We start from the raw sequence: 16,706 nt of genomic DNA on the forward strand, positions 1-16,706 counted from the left end.
AAAAGAGCCAATTAAAAAGAACACACAAACAAACACACACTAAGTGTAAGCCCACATTCTGTTAGATTCTAATGGACCTAATTAATTCTATCAAATTACTATCAACCTTCTGATCAAGTCTCCTGGTCCTCACTACAGAGATGTTGGCCCACCCAGGAGCTAACCTGGGAAAGACAGTGCAAACGCATTGAGTCCTCAGAAGCCACCTACGCTTTACTTAACTACTTACTCAGGATGTCACCAGGGATGATTCTGAGAAACCCACCATGAGAGAGGGAGGCTGCAGTACTTAAGTGTCCACATTTCTTTTACTTCACTTGGCCACACCGGCCTGAATCATCTCATCATGGCCCTTTGTCTCTTTCTGTTTTCTGTGGTGGGTCAGAGCAGTGGAGAACCAACATGGAGTAATCTTTGGGGAACAGTTTATGATTACAGATAATTACTCATTATCTCCTAAGATGCTGCCACCCTCCGTGGGAGTGGCTGCCAGGCATCCACACAAGGAAAACTGTAGCTTCCGCTAGAGTGACCCAGTTGTGTCATCCCATTGCAGTTGCTGGCTCCTTTGAAAACAGTAATGTGCCAGAGATGCAATTCTCCTCAGTAAAGGGTTTGCACTCAGGCCTGCACAATGCCTCTCCTCAACTGAGTACCCCTGTAAACGGGAGTGTTGCTCTGTGGCCACTACAACGTCTCTTTCCAACTTTTCTTCTCCCGTGAGAACATTTAGCCCAAGGGGAATGGCTTAGCGTGAGGCATGAGTTCATGAGTGGCGCATCACTGTGATAAAAACCCAACTGGATGCCTTATGAACCAGTCCAAGGCACTGAACTGAGGTGCTTGCCCTTTCTTCCATGCTCTTTCTGTCCTGGGAATGCCAGAATAGAAATCCAGCTCCTTGTTCTTAAAATCGCCATGATGCGGCAACAGAAAGCATTCAGAAATGGCAGCTGACCCTCTTCGGCAAGTCTGTCTTAGCTGCCGGACTCTGAGCTTCTCCATCTGTTCTTTGCTGTGATCTCTAAGAATGGGATCATGACCCTCATTGTAAAATGAAGATGCTGAGACATTGACAGTCACTGAGCTGATAATGAGTGATGGAAACAGGGCTGAATTCAGAGCTCTCCAACACCGGCCTATGATGGACAGAGGAGAGGGGAAGTGGGCGGGCCTACAGCTTCCTGTGGTCTGAGATGCAGTGTACCAGCATCCTTATGGTACTTGTCCAGTTCCAAGTGTCCCCATGGCTCACCTTGGTCAAAGTGCTCAACCTAAATCCTGATCAAAAGAGGGTCCACTGTGACATATAAGTTCTCTTTTAATAAAATATCCGGCAGTCTGGTGTTTTTAATGGAGTTATCTCTAGTGACTTAAATCCTTTCATGAATTAACAAGCTGACAAGCCCAAGAAAGATTCTGCCTAATATCATTTCTAAAAATTCCATAAATGTACACAGTGTCACACTATTTTCATTTTCAAAAATAAATAGCATTTGTGTATAACACATCTTCAGTTTTGGTAGTTTTGACTTTTCCCAAAGTGTTTGGCCTATGTAGTTTTTTTTTAATTATTATTATTTCCTTTTGTTATGCCAGGTTATTTCAGAATCTCATGAAAAACACACTCAGGCATGAACCATCAGAGGGTGGAGAAGTGTGCCTGCCTCCTGAGGCAGCTTTCATGTTGACCAAACCTGTTTGATTTACCTGGTCAGGGTTTCTTAGTGATCCTAAATGCTTGTCCTGTTTTCCTACCCCAGTACTTCATCTACAGCTGCATTCTGGGCTTGATCTCCTGCTCCGTCTTCCTGAGGGTGAACTACGAGTTAAAAATGTTGATCATGATGCTAGCACTAGTGGGCTACAACACCATTCTTCTCCACACGCATGCCCATGTCCTGGATGCATACAGCCAGGTCCTGTTTCAGAGGTGAGTGGACCCACTCTGTCTGTTTTTCCTTAGCTCCCTTGTGGCGATGTTGATCTTATGATCGTATGTTCAGTGAAAATTATCAAAGCTACCGCTGTCAATAATCACAGTGAGTTTCTTTGGAATGAAGGTTCAGGGATATGAGGTGTGTTTTCATTATTCATAACATAGAATATGTATTGAGAAATTCGTGTAGAGAATCTGGCATAGTTTAGAAAAAGAGTTTGTATATGAAACCTCCCCACCCTACCCCTCTCAGGGCTCCCTGTGTTGCCCAGGCTGGACTTGAGCTCCTGAGATAAAGTAATGGTCACACTTCAGCCATTTCAGTGGCTAGCACAGCATGACAGATATGGAGCACCATGCCCATCTTAAAGCAGACTGTGTGCTAGCAGCAGTCTGGGGGTTAATGTTTTGCCCTGAGCAGTTCTCCGCTGCAGAGTTGTCCAATATATAGTGGAGGGTTTACAGTGGCATTTCTGCATCCCCCATCCCTCTGCATACCAGTCACAGTCTTTCCAGAGGAGCCGACAACAGCCAAACACGCGCCCAGAAATCACCAGAGCTCCCCAGGAGAGAGATTTGAAGGCAAAATGTCATTCAGTTCAGAAGAAAAAGTACTAAAGAAAAAGTAGTGACTTTCACAAGTCATGGTGTGAAGATTCTTTGTAGAGTTTTCCTAAATACCACTGCATAAAGGGAAAAGGTCAAACTTAGAAACTTTTTTGCACTGTGAAAAATCGGACTTCCAAGACAAATAGAATCTTGTTGACTTTCCTAGCCTCAGGACAAGATGCAGAAAAGCATCCCATCCAAAGGATCTTATCACAGTTATCACACAAAAGCATCTGTTGGTTGACAGTCACGTTTGGGCAGTTTTCTGTTATCAGATTACTTCCAGAAGCTTCTAAAGAATATTTGATCTGTACTTGAAAGAGAATATTTTAATTATCATATTATCCATTTCACATCTCAATAGCAAAATGTTTCCTGTCAAGTGCTGGTTTTTTATACATATCAGGAATTTTCTATGAATTCTTTGGCATTTCCTTTATATCACTCCTCTATTTTTGTTCTTTTTTTATTTTGATTTTTTGTTTGGTTGGGTTTTTTTTTGCAGTGCTGGAGTGTCTAAACCAGAGCCTTGTACATTCCAAGCAAGTCTTCTATCACTGACCTGTTGCTCCAGCCCTTTCTCCCCTTTCCAGTTTTTCATATAAAAGGTTGTCAAATATGTACATAGACATGTTGCCCCAGAAAGATGGTTTGTGCTGATAATATGTGGCCACTTCTCCAGGTGCACAAGATGGCCACCTCACTGAACATTTCTCATCAACACGAACACTTTCAGAAACATGACAGCAACAGTTCTCGTCACCTAATTTAATTTTCACCATCCTCCATGCTGGGAAACCTGATCATCTGTAATCAAGCTGAGGGCATGAAGCTGCAGAAATGCATAACTGTATTAAGGGAATGTTATTATTATTCCTTAGCCAAGATGAGATGAAACCAGAAGTTAATTCTCCTATAAATTCTTAAAATCCCCAGCCAAGCATGCTTTATTATCTCTCTACTAAATCCAACAAACCTTCATCACTTTCCTAAATAAATGTAGCATTGCTGATTTTTGCATACCACTGATGGACCTATTAAATTTCCCTTTATTAAATTTAAAGTGCTGAGATATGTTACACATTTGAAGCAAAAGGAGAAATCAGATTATAAAGCTTTGGATGGGGATGTTATTGTTCCTGGGAATAAGCCCATGAAGAGACACAATCTCAAAGAGGCCCCAGCAGCAGCAAAGTGGTTGCTAGGTACTTGTTGGGTATCTTTGCTTTGTCCAAAACCTCGCACTCTTGCTTGGGAATTCCAATGACCTCACACCTACAGTGATGACTGGTGGAATCCAGCATCCTTTGCAGGGGCTGCATCTGCCACAGTTCAGAATCTCCTCCAGAGGGCTCTGCCCTTCTCCAACAGAGACCTGTAGGACCGGTGGACTCTTTCACCCCCCAAATCATTCCTGTGCTGAAGGAGGAGTGTTATCAACAGGGACAGAAGAGTGCACCACCTCCAGCAAGTCTCCTCTATCACAGGCCAAAGGGAACCCCAAATGTCAGGCCCTAAGAGTAGCTTAGCATCTCTAATGTACTTAGACATTTTCCTGTGCTTCTAAAGCCTGGTCTGGGTGATAAAGATTTCTCCACACTTTGCCTATTTTATTAATGCTGATGTGAAAGTGTGATGTGTTTGAAAGCATACTGTCCAGTCCTGGTGCCTGGAGAGTGAGTGTCTGCAAATCCCAGAACCTGAAGTGCCCTTCCAGGAGGTAACTGGCTTAGAGATGACCAGGGAGCATAGGCATTCTGCTGGAGCCCGGATGCTGCCAAAGTCCATCTGGTCATGTCCCTTGCCTTGCCCATTTTAGGCATTGTGTCCTCATCCCCACCTCATTCCAGATTTCCTTGCCCATATTGGCTTGATATCAAATCTTGGCTGTCATAAATCAGCATCCTTCCTCTCCAAGGAGGCTTCTGGGCTTGCACTTCACTGTTCTTGAATGTTCTCAGGGGGCCTGCCTCCCAGTTCTAGCTCTCTCTCCTGAGGTATGCCAGGTATCTTCTGTCTTGTTCCTATCCTGGAAATAAATATTGACCATTTATATCCTCAACAAATTGAACATGACCTGTTTGATTTGTTGGTGATCTCTCTCTCTCTCTCTCTTTCTCTCTCTCTCTCTCTCTCTCTCTCTCTCTCTCTCTCTCTCTCTCTCTCTCTCTCTCTCTTTCTGTGTGTATGTGTGTGTATGTCTCTGTCTCTCTGTCACACACACACATACACCACACAGAATCACACACACAGAGAGAGAGAGAGAGAGAGAGAGAGAGAGAGAGAGAGAGAGTGTCTTGAGGAGTTTAATTCTCTCAAATCTAGTAAAACAGACCCAGGAGTACTGTTGTGCCTACAACTGTGCCTGGCATCTTCTTGGTTCTGAATAAATAACACAGTAAATAAATACAATCAGGATGTGTTCCAAGCAATATAAAGGCCCCAAACACTGGCAATAATGAAATCTTCCCCTCAGCTACTTCCTGCCTCTACAACTCCTTTGAGGCCAGGTCATTCAAAAGAAAGGTTGAAGAAAGGCCATCTCTGTTCAAAGATAGTGTCAACAAATGGATGCAGTGAGCACAGTGAGGCTGACCAGCATGGTTCATCATTGTCTGGTAAGGGGCCTTTTCTAAGCCAAACTTGACACTGATCATGATGATAAAGTATAAAGAGGAGGTCTGTACAAGGCTGTACAAATGGATGGTGTTTTCCCCCTCTTCTTCTGAGTTCTCCCTTTCCAAGAGGGCCAGCAAAGGAAGGAATCCACACTAGAAATTATTCATTGAATAATTCATAAGATGACATCAAAGGTGTCATTACCAATTCATGAATGTGGTGAGGTTTTCAGGAGGAAAATAAGACTGCATGGGGTGAGCGTGCTGTTGATAGTCCATCCGTGGCAGGTCGGCAGCATCCCAGGGCCTGTGACGTGTGCTTCTTCTGTGTCATTTCATGGGAAGGATCCATTTGGAAGGTGCAGAATGAGTTGTTCTGAGTTTATTCAACAGGCCTACATATGGTCTGTGAGACCATGTCCACACCAGTTCCTAGACAAGAACGCAGGGCACCTTCTCCCACAGTTCTTGGCCAATGCTGTTGGGCCTCTGGGTGTTCTTGAAGATGACGTTGAGGGCACTGAGAGCCGATGGAAGTGCTTTTGCCTCATGACTTCTCCTGATGCAGGCTGACTGCAGAATCTCCAAAGTGCTGTCCGATTTTTTTATGAACATCTTCTCTTGAAGAATTGACAAGTCTCCAGAGACAGGAATTATCATTTCATGGACAGTAGCCATTAGGTGACCCTACTGGAAGGCCAGATATGTGCCTTTATTTCTGGAGAGGCATGGAGAGTGAGGAGTTCCAATGCAGGAGCAAAGAAGGAGTCTGTAGACTAAGGCACTGTGACAGAACTGTAGTGAGGTAAAACAAGTGCTTTGTGGGTAGCACAGCGCATGAGTGCATAAGCAGCAGACACATCTGGAGCTTAGCATCTTCTGGAAGTTTGGACTGCTCTCTAGACATGGCTGTGTAGGTTCACCTTCCCAACCTCAACATCAGCTCCCTCTCCAGGATCCCAGTGGAGAGACCAAACCAGCAAGCATCACTGAGAGGCAGTAGGCATTAGATGACCCCACCTATCCCTGGAAAACATCAGGACTATTACTGGGCACCATTTATAGGGTATACAGTAGCCCTAGCCAGACGGTTGTCATCATGCCTCATACTAGCCATTGGCACACCTTTGTGGAGTCACTGGGTGGCTCCGGGTGAGGAGGATACTCCAAAGAGGGCAGTCATGGTCATATGTAGCCAGTACCGCACCTCACAGAGAGAACTGGCAGGGCACTGTGAAGAACTGGCATGAAGGTGCTCTAACAGGGCACAGGGCTACCTTAACATGAGCCCGGCATGTCTTCTGAGCTGCTTGTTTGATATTTGGCCCTGGGTGATGTTGGCTTCTGACCCTGTCACTTGCTTCGTGGCCTGTGCTGAGTATGGGGCCGTGAGTGGATTCACCCTCACGACGTCGGCTGTCCAAACTTTTACCTTTTGTCTAATTAGGCATTAAAGCTTCCTGCCGAGTCAAAAGCCTTTTGTTGCCAAAGCCAGGTAGGTATGTCCTGACGCAGTGGTGTAGTAAAGAGAGAGCCAATGAACTAAATGCCCAACAGTAAGTCAGCTGAGAGCCAGGAGTGCTGAGTGGGTAGGTGAGTGCTTTGTGGGCAGAGGTGTTATCTCTTTACTGGTGCTGCTTGTGTGTGTGTGTGTCTGTGTGTATATATATGCATGTGTGAGTATGTCTACATGTGTATACATGCATGTGTGTATATTACATGTATATGTATACATGCAAGTGTGTGTGTATGTGTGTGTGTGTACATATGTGGATGTGTGTCATCTGTGTCTGTGTGTGTTGCTGGACAGAAATGTAGGACCTTGCAGTTACTAAGCTCTCTACCACTGAGCTACACCCTTAGCCCACTGGCCTCTTCTTTGTGAGTTGTAGGCTCCAGCTCAGAACCCTAGGGGTTATCCAGACATTAGTAACCTGAGAATATGTTATCATAGCTAGTCTGTAGTTCACAGCGCAGCAGGAACTGAGATCCTTGGAGGTATTTAAAAAATAGATGTGTCATCTAAGAAATAGATCAAGTTTTTAAAGATGATTTTTTATTTTTATGTGTATGAGTAGTTTTCCTACGTGTGTGTGTGTGTGTGTGTGTGTGTGTGTGTGTGTGTGTGTGTGTGTGCCTGGTGCCCATGAAGGCCAGAAGAAAGTGTCAGACAGATCGTCTGGAATTAGAGTTCCAGACAATTGTGAGCTGCTGTGTGGGTGCCAGGAACTGTGCCCAGGTCCCCTGGGAGAGCAGTACATGCTCTCAGCTGCCAAGCCAGCTCTCCAGTCCCCGAACTATGAAGCTTTTAGAGGTGATGATGTTGAGTAGGTTTTTAGTGACTGTGCTTGACCCAGGGTCCTAAAGTGCCAAACACACAAAGACTACAAAGGCCAACCTGAGATAGTGGCTGAGTTCATGTCTCACCGAAATGAAAATTAAAGACAGGGACTCCTGTGGGAATTGCGAAGTGGAAGCAAACTTTATTAAGTAGAATAATAGAAAAAATGAGAAATGAAGGAGAAGTGAAAGGAACTTCCCAGAATGGAAGGGTTTCTGAGAAAGGAAAAGCCACTGAACTACTTTGTATGGGGTTAGAGGGCCATGGATAGAACCTGGACAAAGGCTAATGTGAACTCCATTAAGGCTGCTTAGTTTACTGGGCATCATAGGAAAGGAGGGTCCAATAACCCCTAGCTTGTAACCCCTAGACCACCAGGGAAATGATCATGCACTTGTTCACCAGTTAGGGGTGATTGGAGCCCCTGTCTACCCATCTCTGATTTGTGTTTTGTTCGTGGTCGACCTTGACTGTCAACTAGCTGCTAGTCCCTTGGCCAGTGTCGCTGCCAACCAGCCTCACAGGTGTCTAAAGTGGATGTCAGTTGTACTAATCTCTCTCTGTTCTCGTACATACTTGATTAACTCATAGCTGTATCATGTCAGAGAGTTAACGCAGCCACCCAGAGGTAGCCACAGTCTTTCTTGGTTCCCCCATTTTTAGATCCTTGTCTATGGTGTGGCTGCATATCCAGAAGCTTCTAGCTCAAACCAGCTTTACAATTTGGTCTGTTACAATCAGTTACATTAGAAGCAAGACTATAAAGACAGTGTCTTATCTATGTCACTCAAGGGCTTCCGGTGGAGGTGGATAGCAAACTTGTGGCCACAGCCCCAAAGCTGTGTCCCTCCCCTTATCCATCTCATTCTCTTCTCTCACACCTAGCAATAAGCCCCCTTATTCAGCTTCCAGATCCTGTCATGTTAACCCTTAATATTCCCTTTAACCCTAACCTCTGTTTTCACTGCAAGATCTGGGAGACCTTCAGCAAGGGCTCTTTCCCCCAACATCTAGGGAGCATCTTCTGCATTCATGAGATCATGCTTGTGTCCATATTCCCAGGTTACTTTTTCTCCCCAGAATAATGAAAATGTCCTGTGTACCTCATGAGAGCAGTTCGCCTACAGGATAGAGACTGGCGCACTGAGTGATTCCTCCATCTCTCTCACCCCATTCATCAGGGTATCTTTCATTTGGATTCCTGAATCCTGGAGGTTGGGATGGTTACAAGCCAGCTGCACATTAGTGTGTGACTACAGGCATGTGTGGGGCCCAAGTCCCCAGAGTCCAACCTCTGCATAGAGAGAGAGCATACGTCACCGTCCTGCTAGAAATCACTGTCAGAAGCGTTTACAGTTACACTGGCTGCATCTGCTGGCTTCGAAACTCAGTGATGTTACCATCTGACACCCCACCACCCCACCAATAGAGATCAAAAAGGCTTAATCATGATGGTGTGTGTGTGAGGAGGGGGAGGGGGAGGGGGAGGGGGAGAGGGAGAGAGAGAGAGAGAGAGAGAGAGAGAGAGATTTGTGGAACAGAGCAAAGCAATGAGTTGAAAGAGTGAGAATTATCATTTTATATACATGTCTAAACCCATTCAACGATTCAAATTATGATACTCCCCCCTTCAAAAAAAGATAAAAGATACATTGACATTTTAATTCCCAGGACTTTACACTGTGAGCTTATGAGAAAATAAGATAGTTGAAGATAAAATTAAATTAAGATGAGATTAAATATGAGGAAGGTGGGTCTTTTGCGTAGAATGACTGCAGTCCTCTAAGACTTTGACCTTGTGAAGAGACAGAGGCACTGGAGGCTGTCCAGTGATGGTGAAGGCGGACCCTGGATGATACACATGGAAGCAAGCCAGAAAGTGTCAGAGGTAGCCAGCAAGCCCTCAGAAGCTGGAAAGACACCAGGAAGCTCTGGGTTTCAGAGGAGACCGGCTCTAGACTCAGCTGGGCCTCAGACTCCCAGCCTCCAAGAACTATGAAACAAAACATTTCTATGGTTTGGAGCTACTTGGTGACAGTACCTTTGTTGCTGCTGCAGTAGGAAGCTGATGCAGTGATCAGAACAGTGGGCTAGACTCAGGAATGTATCCGGGACTTTATGGATGCCCTTCCTGCCCACCCCGTCCACCACATGATCTTGAACAGTAGAGTAGCCCAAGAATGGATCCTCATGTGTGAATCCAGCTTTCAGATTTCAAGGCTCCCAGCATCATTTGTCTGCAAATGTCTTCTGGTGAGGAGAGGCAGCCAACAGTGGACAGTTCATTCTGCTTTCTTGGTAAAAGGTATTTTTGAGAGAACATTTTGAGAAAATGCAGTCCTTCCTGGTGGACAGGGAGTTTCACGACAGACAATGGCGTCCACTTCCTGGCACCCAGTGTTCTCCAGGCTCTCTGTGTCGCACTTTTTGTAAGATTTGCTGAGGTCTATGATTTGTAATCTCCAGGACTCATGAGGAAGACTTTCCTTTGCTGCTTTCCCAAGAGCCCGCCACCAGTTCACTGCTGTCTTAAGTCATCTAGACGAACTGAAAGACAGGTGGAACTCTGGTGTCAACTCCTTCCCCTGACACCTCACTCATGAGGCCTTAGCGTGAGGCATCCCCAGAACGACATACCAATGGCTCGCTCATGTACACTTTCTATGCATTAAATGGAATCCTGGCCAGGCTCTGAATTCATAAGAAGACCCTGCCTGACCTCTTGTCTCTTAACTGGAAATCAAAAGGGAATTGAGTCCATTTTGTGTCGCTGACAAACCTACCACTAAACTCTGACCTACGTGCTTAGCATTTTACTCTTCGGTTGGTGCTGAAGGAGTGGTAGCTGGAAGTGAGGAACTGTCATTTCTGCCTCTGTCCCCTGGCCTGCAAAGCTGGGTAACATGAGCGAGCGTGCAAAGCCCAGCCTGTACCTTCCAGGGTGAAGCTGTGCTAGGCCACCCTTCCTAACCAGCCATCATGGTGTCTGTGTGGTTAATGTGGAGGAAAAGAAAAATGAGTTTAAAATTCCCTGACATCAACATTGTTATTAGCTATCTGCTTCCCCCAGCCATTTAAACTGTGTCATTAGACACATTTGCCTGAGGCCAAGAAGGACTCCGGGTGGTAAAATCAGCTCCAGCAAAATAGGAAAGCTGCCCTGCGCCCTCCCCATAATTCTTGGAGAAATAGGGACCTCCTCGTGGCAAATGAGCTCAGGGCCTTAACAGCCACAGTAGGTGTGATCCAGAGGGAAGAGCACAAATGCACACACTGTCCTTCTGGAGAGTTCTGAGATGCCCAGAGCCTCAACCTCTGGGAATGAGTGATTCTTGCAGAAATCTGCTCTCCCTTCCTTTTCTCACGTAACATTCTGCCTGTGGAATTTGCTGCCTCCCTTTCCTCTAGTTTTCTACACATTTCCTTCTCTTGTCACAGTACACTTAATGCTGAAATCACCAATGCCATTTACAAAGGCTGCTGTGGGTCAGTCTGTGTCCAGGTGTATAACTGATGGATCCAGAAGGGCCCATGAGGTTGGCATTTGTGTCCCCTCTGATAGATGAGGATGATATTCACAAGGGCTGCTCCAAAGTCCCCCAGCTCACAGTCCCAGTCCTGGCCCCCTTTCTTCAGAGCCCACCGAGCTACTTCAGATCTTGTTGGTATCTCACTTGCCCCTGAACCGTCAATGGCAAAACTGGAAACTCACCAAGCAAGTGAGGAAAGCAATTGCCCATCACCATGTTGTGTGACAGTGTCTGCGCAAATTACCCATTATTTTTCAGGTCTTCCTTATACTTGAATGTGGGAAAGCTGCTTGCTAGAAAATGCAGAGCACTGCCAAGAACTGCAATAGATGTCTCCTTGCATTAACGCAGATGTGCCGGGAGTCACTGCCTTGACTGCTGTCGTGAGCAGGGAAGGCCCAGCCCAGCTAACCACAAATTGCCAGTGTTTACCTGGATTTGAGGGCAGATTGGCAATGAATAGGATTCCTATCTCTGTGATGCAGAATTACACAAACTTATTAAGAATATGCATCAGCTAGAATGTTATATGAAACTGCACCTGTCAGTTGCAAGCCGGAGGGCCTTGAAGAAACTAATTTCCTTATTTCATTTTTATACCTCACACAGTCAACAATTTCCAGCACACTCTCTCGTTCTGAGAGCAATAATGGAAACATTAAAGAAAACATGTATCCAATTATCAATCTCAATCCCACAAGCATTAACAGAGTAGATTAGTATTCTTCAAGTCCCTCCTGCAGTATCTGTTACAGTTCAGTGCAAAGTAAAAGTCTGTATTAATTTGCACATATTTTCCTTTACTATGTCCTCAATATTGTGGACTTCAATTTTTTGTTGTTTTTATGCAAATTGGGTTTTGTGATATATTTGAAATGTGTTTGGCTGGGACGGAATCTGGAAATGCAGTGGGGGCTCTGGAGTTTGTCAGTACTGGGATTCTAAGTCTTGTGTGCATGTTGTGTCACTGTGTTGTGATCTGTCTGTCCATCCGTCTGTCTGCCTGTTGGTTTGTTCTTTTCAATAGACCAGGCATTTGGAAAGACCTGAAGACCATGGGCTCCGTGTCCCTCTCTATATTCTTCATCACACTGCTCGTTCTGGGTAGACAGGTAAGATGTTCTTTCTGTCATCCCCTGAGGTGCAGATCTGTGCTGGGGCCATGTCTGTATTAAAAAGAAAATGATTGAAAGGCAGGATCATCTAATCACTTAAGAGAAAAGGCACCCAAGGTGTGGGCCAGATACGAAGGAAATGGTGGTTTTGATGACCAGGGTAAACTTCAGAGCACCAGGGATATGAACCAATTAATTTTCTGTTAAATCTCAAGCTGCAAGTAGTTTGCAAACAGCTGGAACTGTACAGAATTACCCATGCATGGGTCTGCCACAGTGAATGGCACACTTCTTCCGAGAGTTGGTATGGTACCTTTGCTTCATTTTCAGCCATTCCTCAAAACATGGTTCTCTGCTAAAAATTGTATTTTGTGGTACAAATGAAACTATTGCTCATTCTTAGGGCTCTGCCTGCTCCTTGTCTCCCAGGAGAGGCTGTGAATACTGGAGTTTAAGGATTACCATGCTGATGCCTGTGCACAAAGTCAGCCATTAGTGACTGTTAGACATCAGAAGCCAGGCAGCTCTGTCCCCAATATCTGTTTTAAAGTCTATGATATTGGTACTGTGAAAACAAATGGATGATTTGGATTAAAAGCCACTGAACCTTAGCATGGGTGCATTACTAAAAAAGCACATGAAGTCTGTGACAAATACCTATAGACTTAATGACTTTCAGTCTGCCTTCCAGTCTCCCTGCTACGGAGCTATTAACAATTGTACAGTTGGACAGAGTCTGTTTCATTGGCTGGCATGCCACATCTGGAACTGTCCACTAACACCTAAGCAGTATGAGCTGCATGTTTCCTGGGAGCTAGCAGTGTAGCAGCCCCCCTGGGCTCAGCTAGTCGGGCCCCCCAAACCCTGTGTGAGCCTTTTTCTGCCACCTCAGCCTCTCGGTGTCTGCATTTCTCCATTCTGCATTCTCTGGCTTGCCCTTGTAACGCCCTGTCTGCTTTGGGAGTTCATTCCTTCCCTGCTTCTCCTGTGACTTGATCATCTGTCTGTTGCTTGTTTCTCACTACTGACCAGCTTGCTGCCTTCACCCATGGAGCAGCCATACCCCTACGCTTCCCAGGTTACCCAATAAATCACAGAGAAAAGAACCAAGCTTCCTTATACAACAACCCCAGGCGGTCATTCTTTAGGAAATAGCAACCCTTCTGTGAATTACCTGCTTCTCCATGTCATGCCATTGATGCTATGTCTAAAGTCTCTTTTTAATAATCACCACTCAGATCACCTCCCATCACAGAGTATTTTAAGATGCTAGAACCAAATTGGATCCCACCACTCCCCAATTTTTAATAGCCATGGGAATAGCCAGCATTCAATCCCACTCTGTGATTGTGGTCAATTGATTGCTAATTGACAGTTGATTCATTACTCTTTAATAGAATTAAAGTAAGTAAGTAAGTGTTCAATATTATGGTCAGCCACTGGCACAACTGTGCTCAGGAGTCTTTATAGGAAGCTATTCCTCTTTTCTCCTTAATGTAATGATACATACTCTCTATATCTAGACACCTGGAAAAGCCATTGCTTCCTACAGGAGTGGAGTGATTCTTTGTGGTCACTTTTATGGCCTCTGACTGTGAATCACACATCTGCATGAGGCACATGGGAAGTACCATGGTGGGCCAGAAGCCCAGCCTCAATCTAGAACCATCACAGGGGTGATTCGCTACAGAAGAGTCTTCTGGGATAGGAAAAGCTGTGCTTCTGCACCCTTTCCAAACCACAAATACATTACAAAAGTCACCTCTACTTAGAGGTCTCTAAGGGCTGTGGCATCCATGGCCCTGGAGTGCCTACTTCCTAGCTTGCTTATTACATGGAAGTGTGGGCATTTTGAAAGCTACTTTCATTGTTGTGTGGTCTCCTTTGCCCATGACCACCTTTTCTTATAGCAATAGAGATGTGTTTGCTTTCTGAGCAAATTAGCAGCCTAAAGATCACTCTAGTTATATAAGCTTAAGAAAACCATAGACCAGGCTAGAAAGTTGGCTCAGGAGTTAAGGATACTTTTGCTCTTATAGGGGATCCAGGTTTAGTTTCCAACATGTATGTGGTAGTTCAGAGTCATCCATACCTCTGACTACAGGGGATGCAGTGGCTTCTGGCTTCTATGAACATCAGGCACACACATAGTACACATACATATATATGGGCACACACATAGTACACATACATATATATATAGGCACACATGTAGTACACATACATATATATAGGCACACACATAGTACACATACATATATATATATATATAGGCACACACATAGTACACATACATATATAGGCATACACATAGTACACATACATATATATATAGGCACACACATAGTACACATACATATATAGGCACACACATAGTACACATACATATATAGAGGCACTCCCATAGTACACATACATATATAGAGGCACACACATAGTACACATACATATATAGAGGCACACACATAGTACACATACATATATATATAGGCACACACATAGTACACATACATATATATAGGCACACACATAGTACACATACATATATAGAGGCACACACATAGCACACATACACATATATATAGGCACACACATAGTACACATACATATATATAGGCACACACATAGTACACATACATATATATATAGGCACACACATAGTACACATACATATATATATATAGGCACACACATAGTACACACATATATAGGCACACACATAGTACACGTACATATATATAGGCACGCATACACATAAAACAAATAATCTAAGAAAAGTAAAGAAAAAATATCAAATCTCTTGTACAAAATCTACAGTAACACTTTCTGTTTTAAAAATCTAGTTTATGAGTGTAATTTAAGCAATGAAGGGTCTCATTAAGAAATGGAAGAAGCCCATGTTTCCTCTAGTTTAAACTGCAGCATGCTGCATGTCAAGTCTGTGTTCCAAGTGAGGTGCATTCCTAGGATAAAACAGGGCAGTCTCCATAATCCCACAGTGAGGCTGATGACATTTTGTTGGGGTATCTGGAACCCAAAGATGACAGAGTCACATCTTGCTTGGCCACTCAGCCCTGTGACCCCTGATTTTGTCCATGCAGACAGACAGGAAGCTCTCTCACTCCTTGGGTTGAGTTTTGGAAATAGGCAAAGCATGAAACTGCCTTGAGGCTGTGCTGAGTGTGACCCTGCACTGAGGGTCACAAACACTTGTGACATACCCCCTGCCCTACACAATTGGAGAGACAGTGGCTCTCTGAGGAACTAAAGGTGTGCAAAGCAAAACTGTGGCTCAGGGAGGCTGGGTGGAACTCCCACTGTTCTCCACAAAGTGACAAACAAGCGCTTCCACTCTTCTCATCAGCTCTGCCCTCCCCATAGTCACCTAGGCCATGCCTTAGTCCTAGATCTCTGCTGGATGTCTCACATGGCCTTCCCCATGTCTGTGCATCAAATATCCACTCTCAGGTAAAAGATAACATTCCGATGTTATCATACATAGATAACAGCCATTGAATTTAGGGTCCAACCTAACTCCAAGATCCCCATCAAATACATCAAACATATACTCTGTGTCCAAGTAAGACCATAGTCATGGCTATCAGGATCTAGGGCTTGAGACTGCCTCCTGAGACACTGTTCAATTCATTACAGGTGGTTTGAAAGAGATACATTTGTTTTCCATTTATGGCCTTCAATGTGAGTTTCTCTTATGGACAGTGCCTATACATAGAAGAGAGAATCTAAGGCAGGTTTTGAGAAAGTGGTACAGTGGATAGATGGTTTAATAGGAATGCTAGAGAGTCTATGGATACATAAATAGATATAGATGATTGATTGATAATTGATAATGTAAGTAGATTAAATAATTAACATGTGCAAAAAGATCTAGAGACATGATAGATAGATGATAGATAGATAGATAGATAGATAGATAGATAGATAGATAGATAGATAGATAGATAGATAGATAGATAGATAGATAGATAGATAAAGATGATAGATAAGTTACATTTGTAAACAAAAGAAGTTTATTATACATCTCAAAGTTTTAGACATTCAAGGGCAAGGCCCTGGCACCCTCTCAGCTGTAGTGAAGGCCATCTTGGTTACACCACATTGTCCTGCAAATGTGTGGTAAGAAAGGTGATAGCACAAAACAGAAAGCTAGATAGTCCTCCGAATCTCAAAGTTTCTTCCAAGGAGATACCTCCAGTAACTAAAGGACCTCCCATCAAACTGCCCCTCACCTCTTACAGGTTCCATGCCATCATCACCACACTGAAGGCCAAATTCCTAACACGTGAACCTCTCAGGGACTCATGTAAATCATTCCCAAGCTGATAGCAGGAAGGTATGTAAGTGGACACATAGGTATGTAGATTGTAGATGACAGACATATATATGATGCATAGATACATAGAAAGATGAGCAAATCATCACTTTCATGCAGCGCAGCTATTTCCAAATTATTGATTTCCTTCCAATAGGGGACTAACAAAATGTTTGCCTGTGATGCCCTAAGAACACCCGAGCAGCCTCGTGCTATGGCTC

General features: G+C 44.2%; 1 protein-coding gene across 2 annotated transcripts in view; it reads left to right on the forward strand.

Annotated features, from left to right (window-relative positions):
- The window catches only part of Adcy2 (adenylate cyclase 2), a 378,086-nt gene that overhangs the window by 327,433 nt on the left and 33,947 nt on the right, over positions 1-16,706 (forward strand). Inside the window, exons 18-19 of one of the 2 annotated variants that reach the window (XM_006993012.4) lie at positions 1,764-1,933; positions 12,065-12,149. In XM_006993012.4, coding sequence (XP_006993074.2) covers positions 1,764-1,933; positions 12,065-12,149 — 255 coding nt within the window. The remainder of the gene's footprint in view (positions 1-1,763; positions 1,934-12,064; positions 12,150-16,706) is intronic. The other variant, XM_042261355.2, reaches the window with a different exon arrangement.

Source organism: Peromyscus maniculatus, chromosome 15 (assembly GCF_049852395.1).
Source record: "Peromyscus maniculatus bairdii isolate BWxNUB_F1_BW_parent chromosome 15, HU_Pman_BW_mat_3.1, whole genome shotgun sequence".
Classification (NCBI taxonomy): domain Eukaryota; kingdom Metazoa; phylum Chordata; class Mammalia; order Rodentia; family Cricetidae; genus Peromyscus; species Peromyscus maniculatus.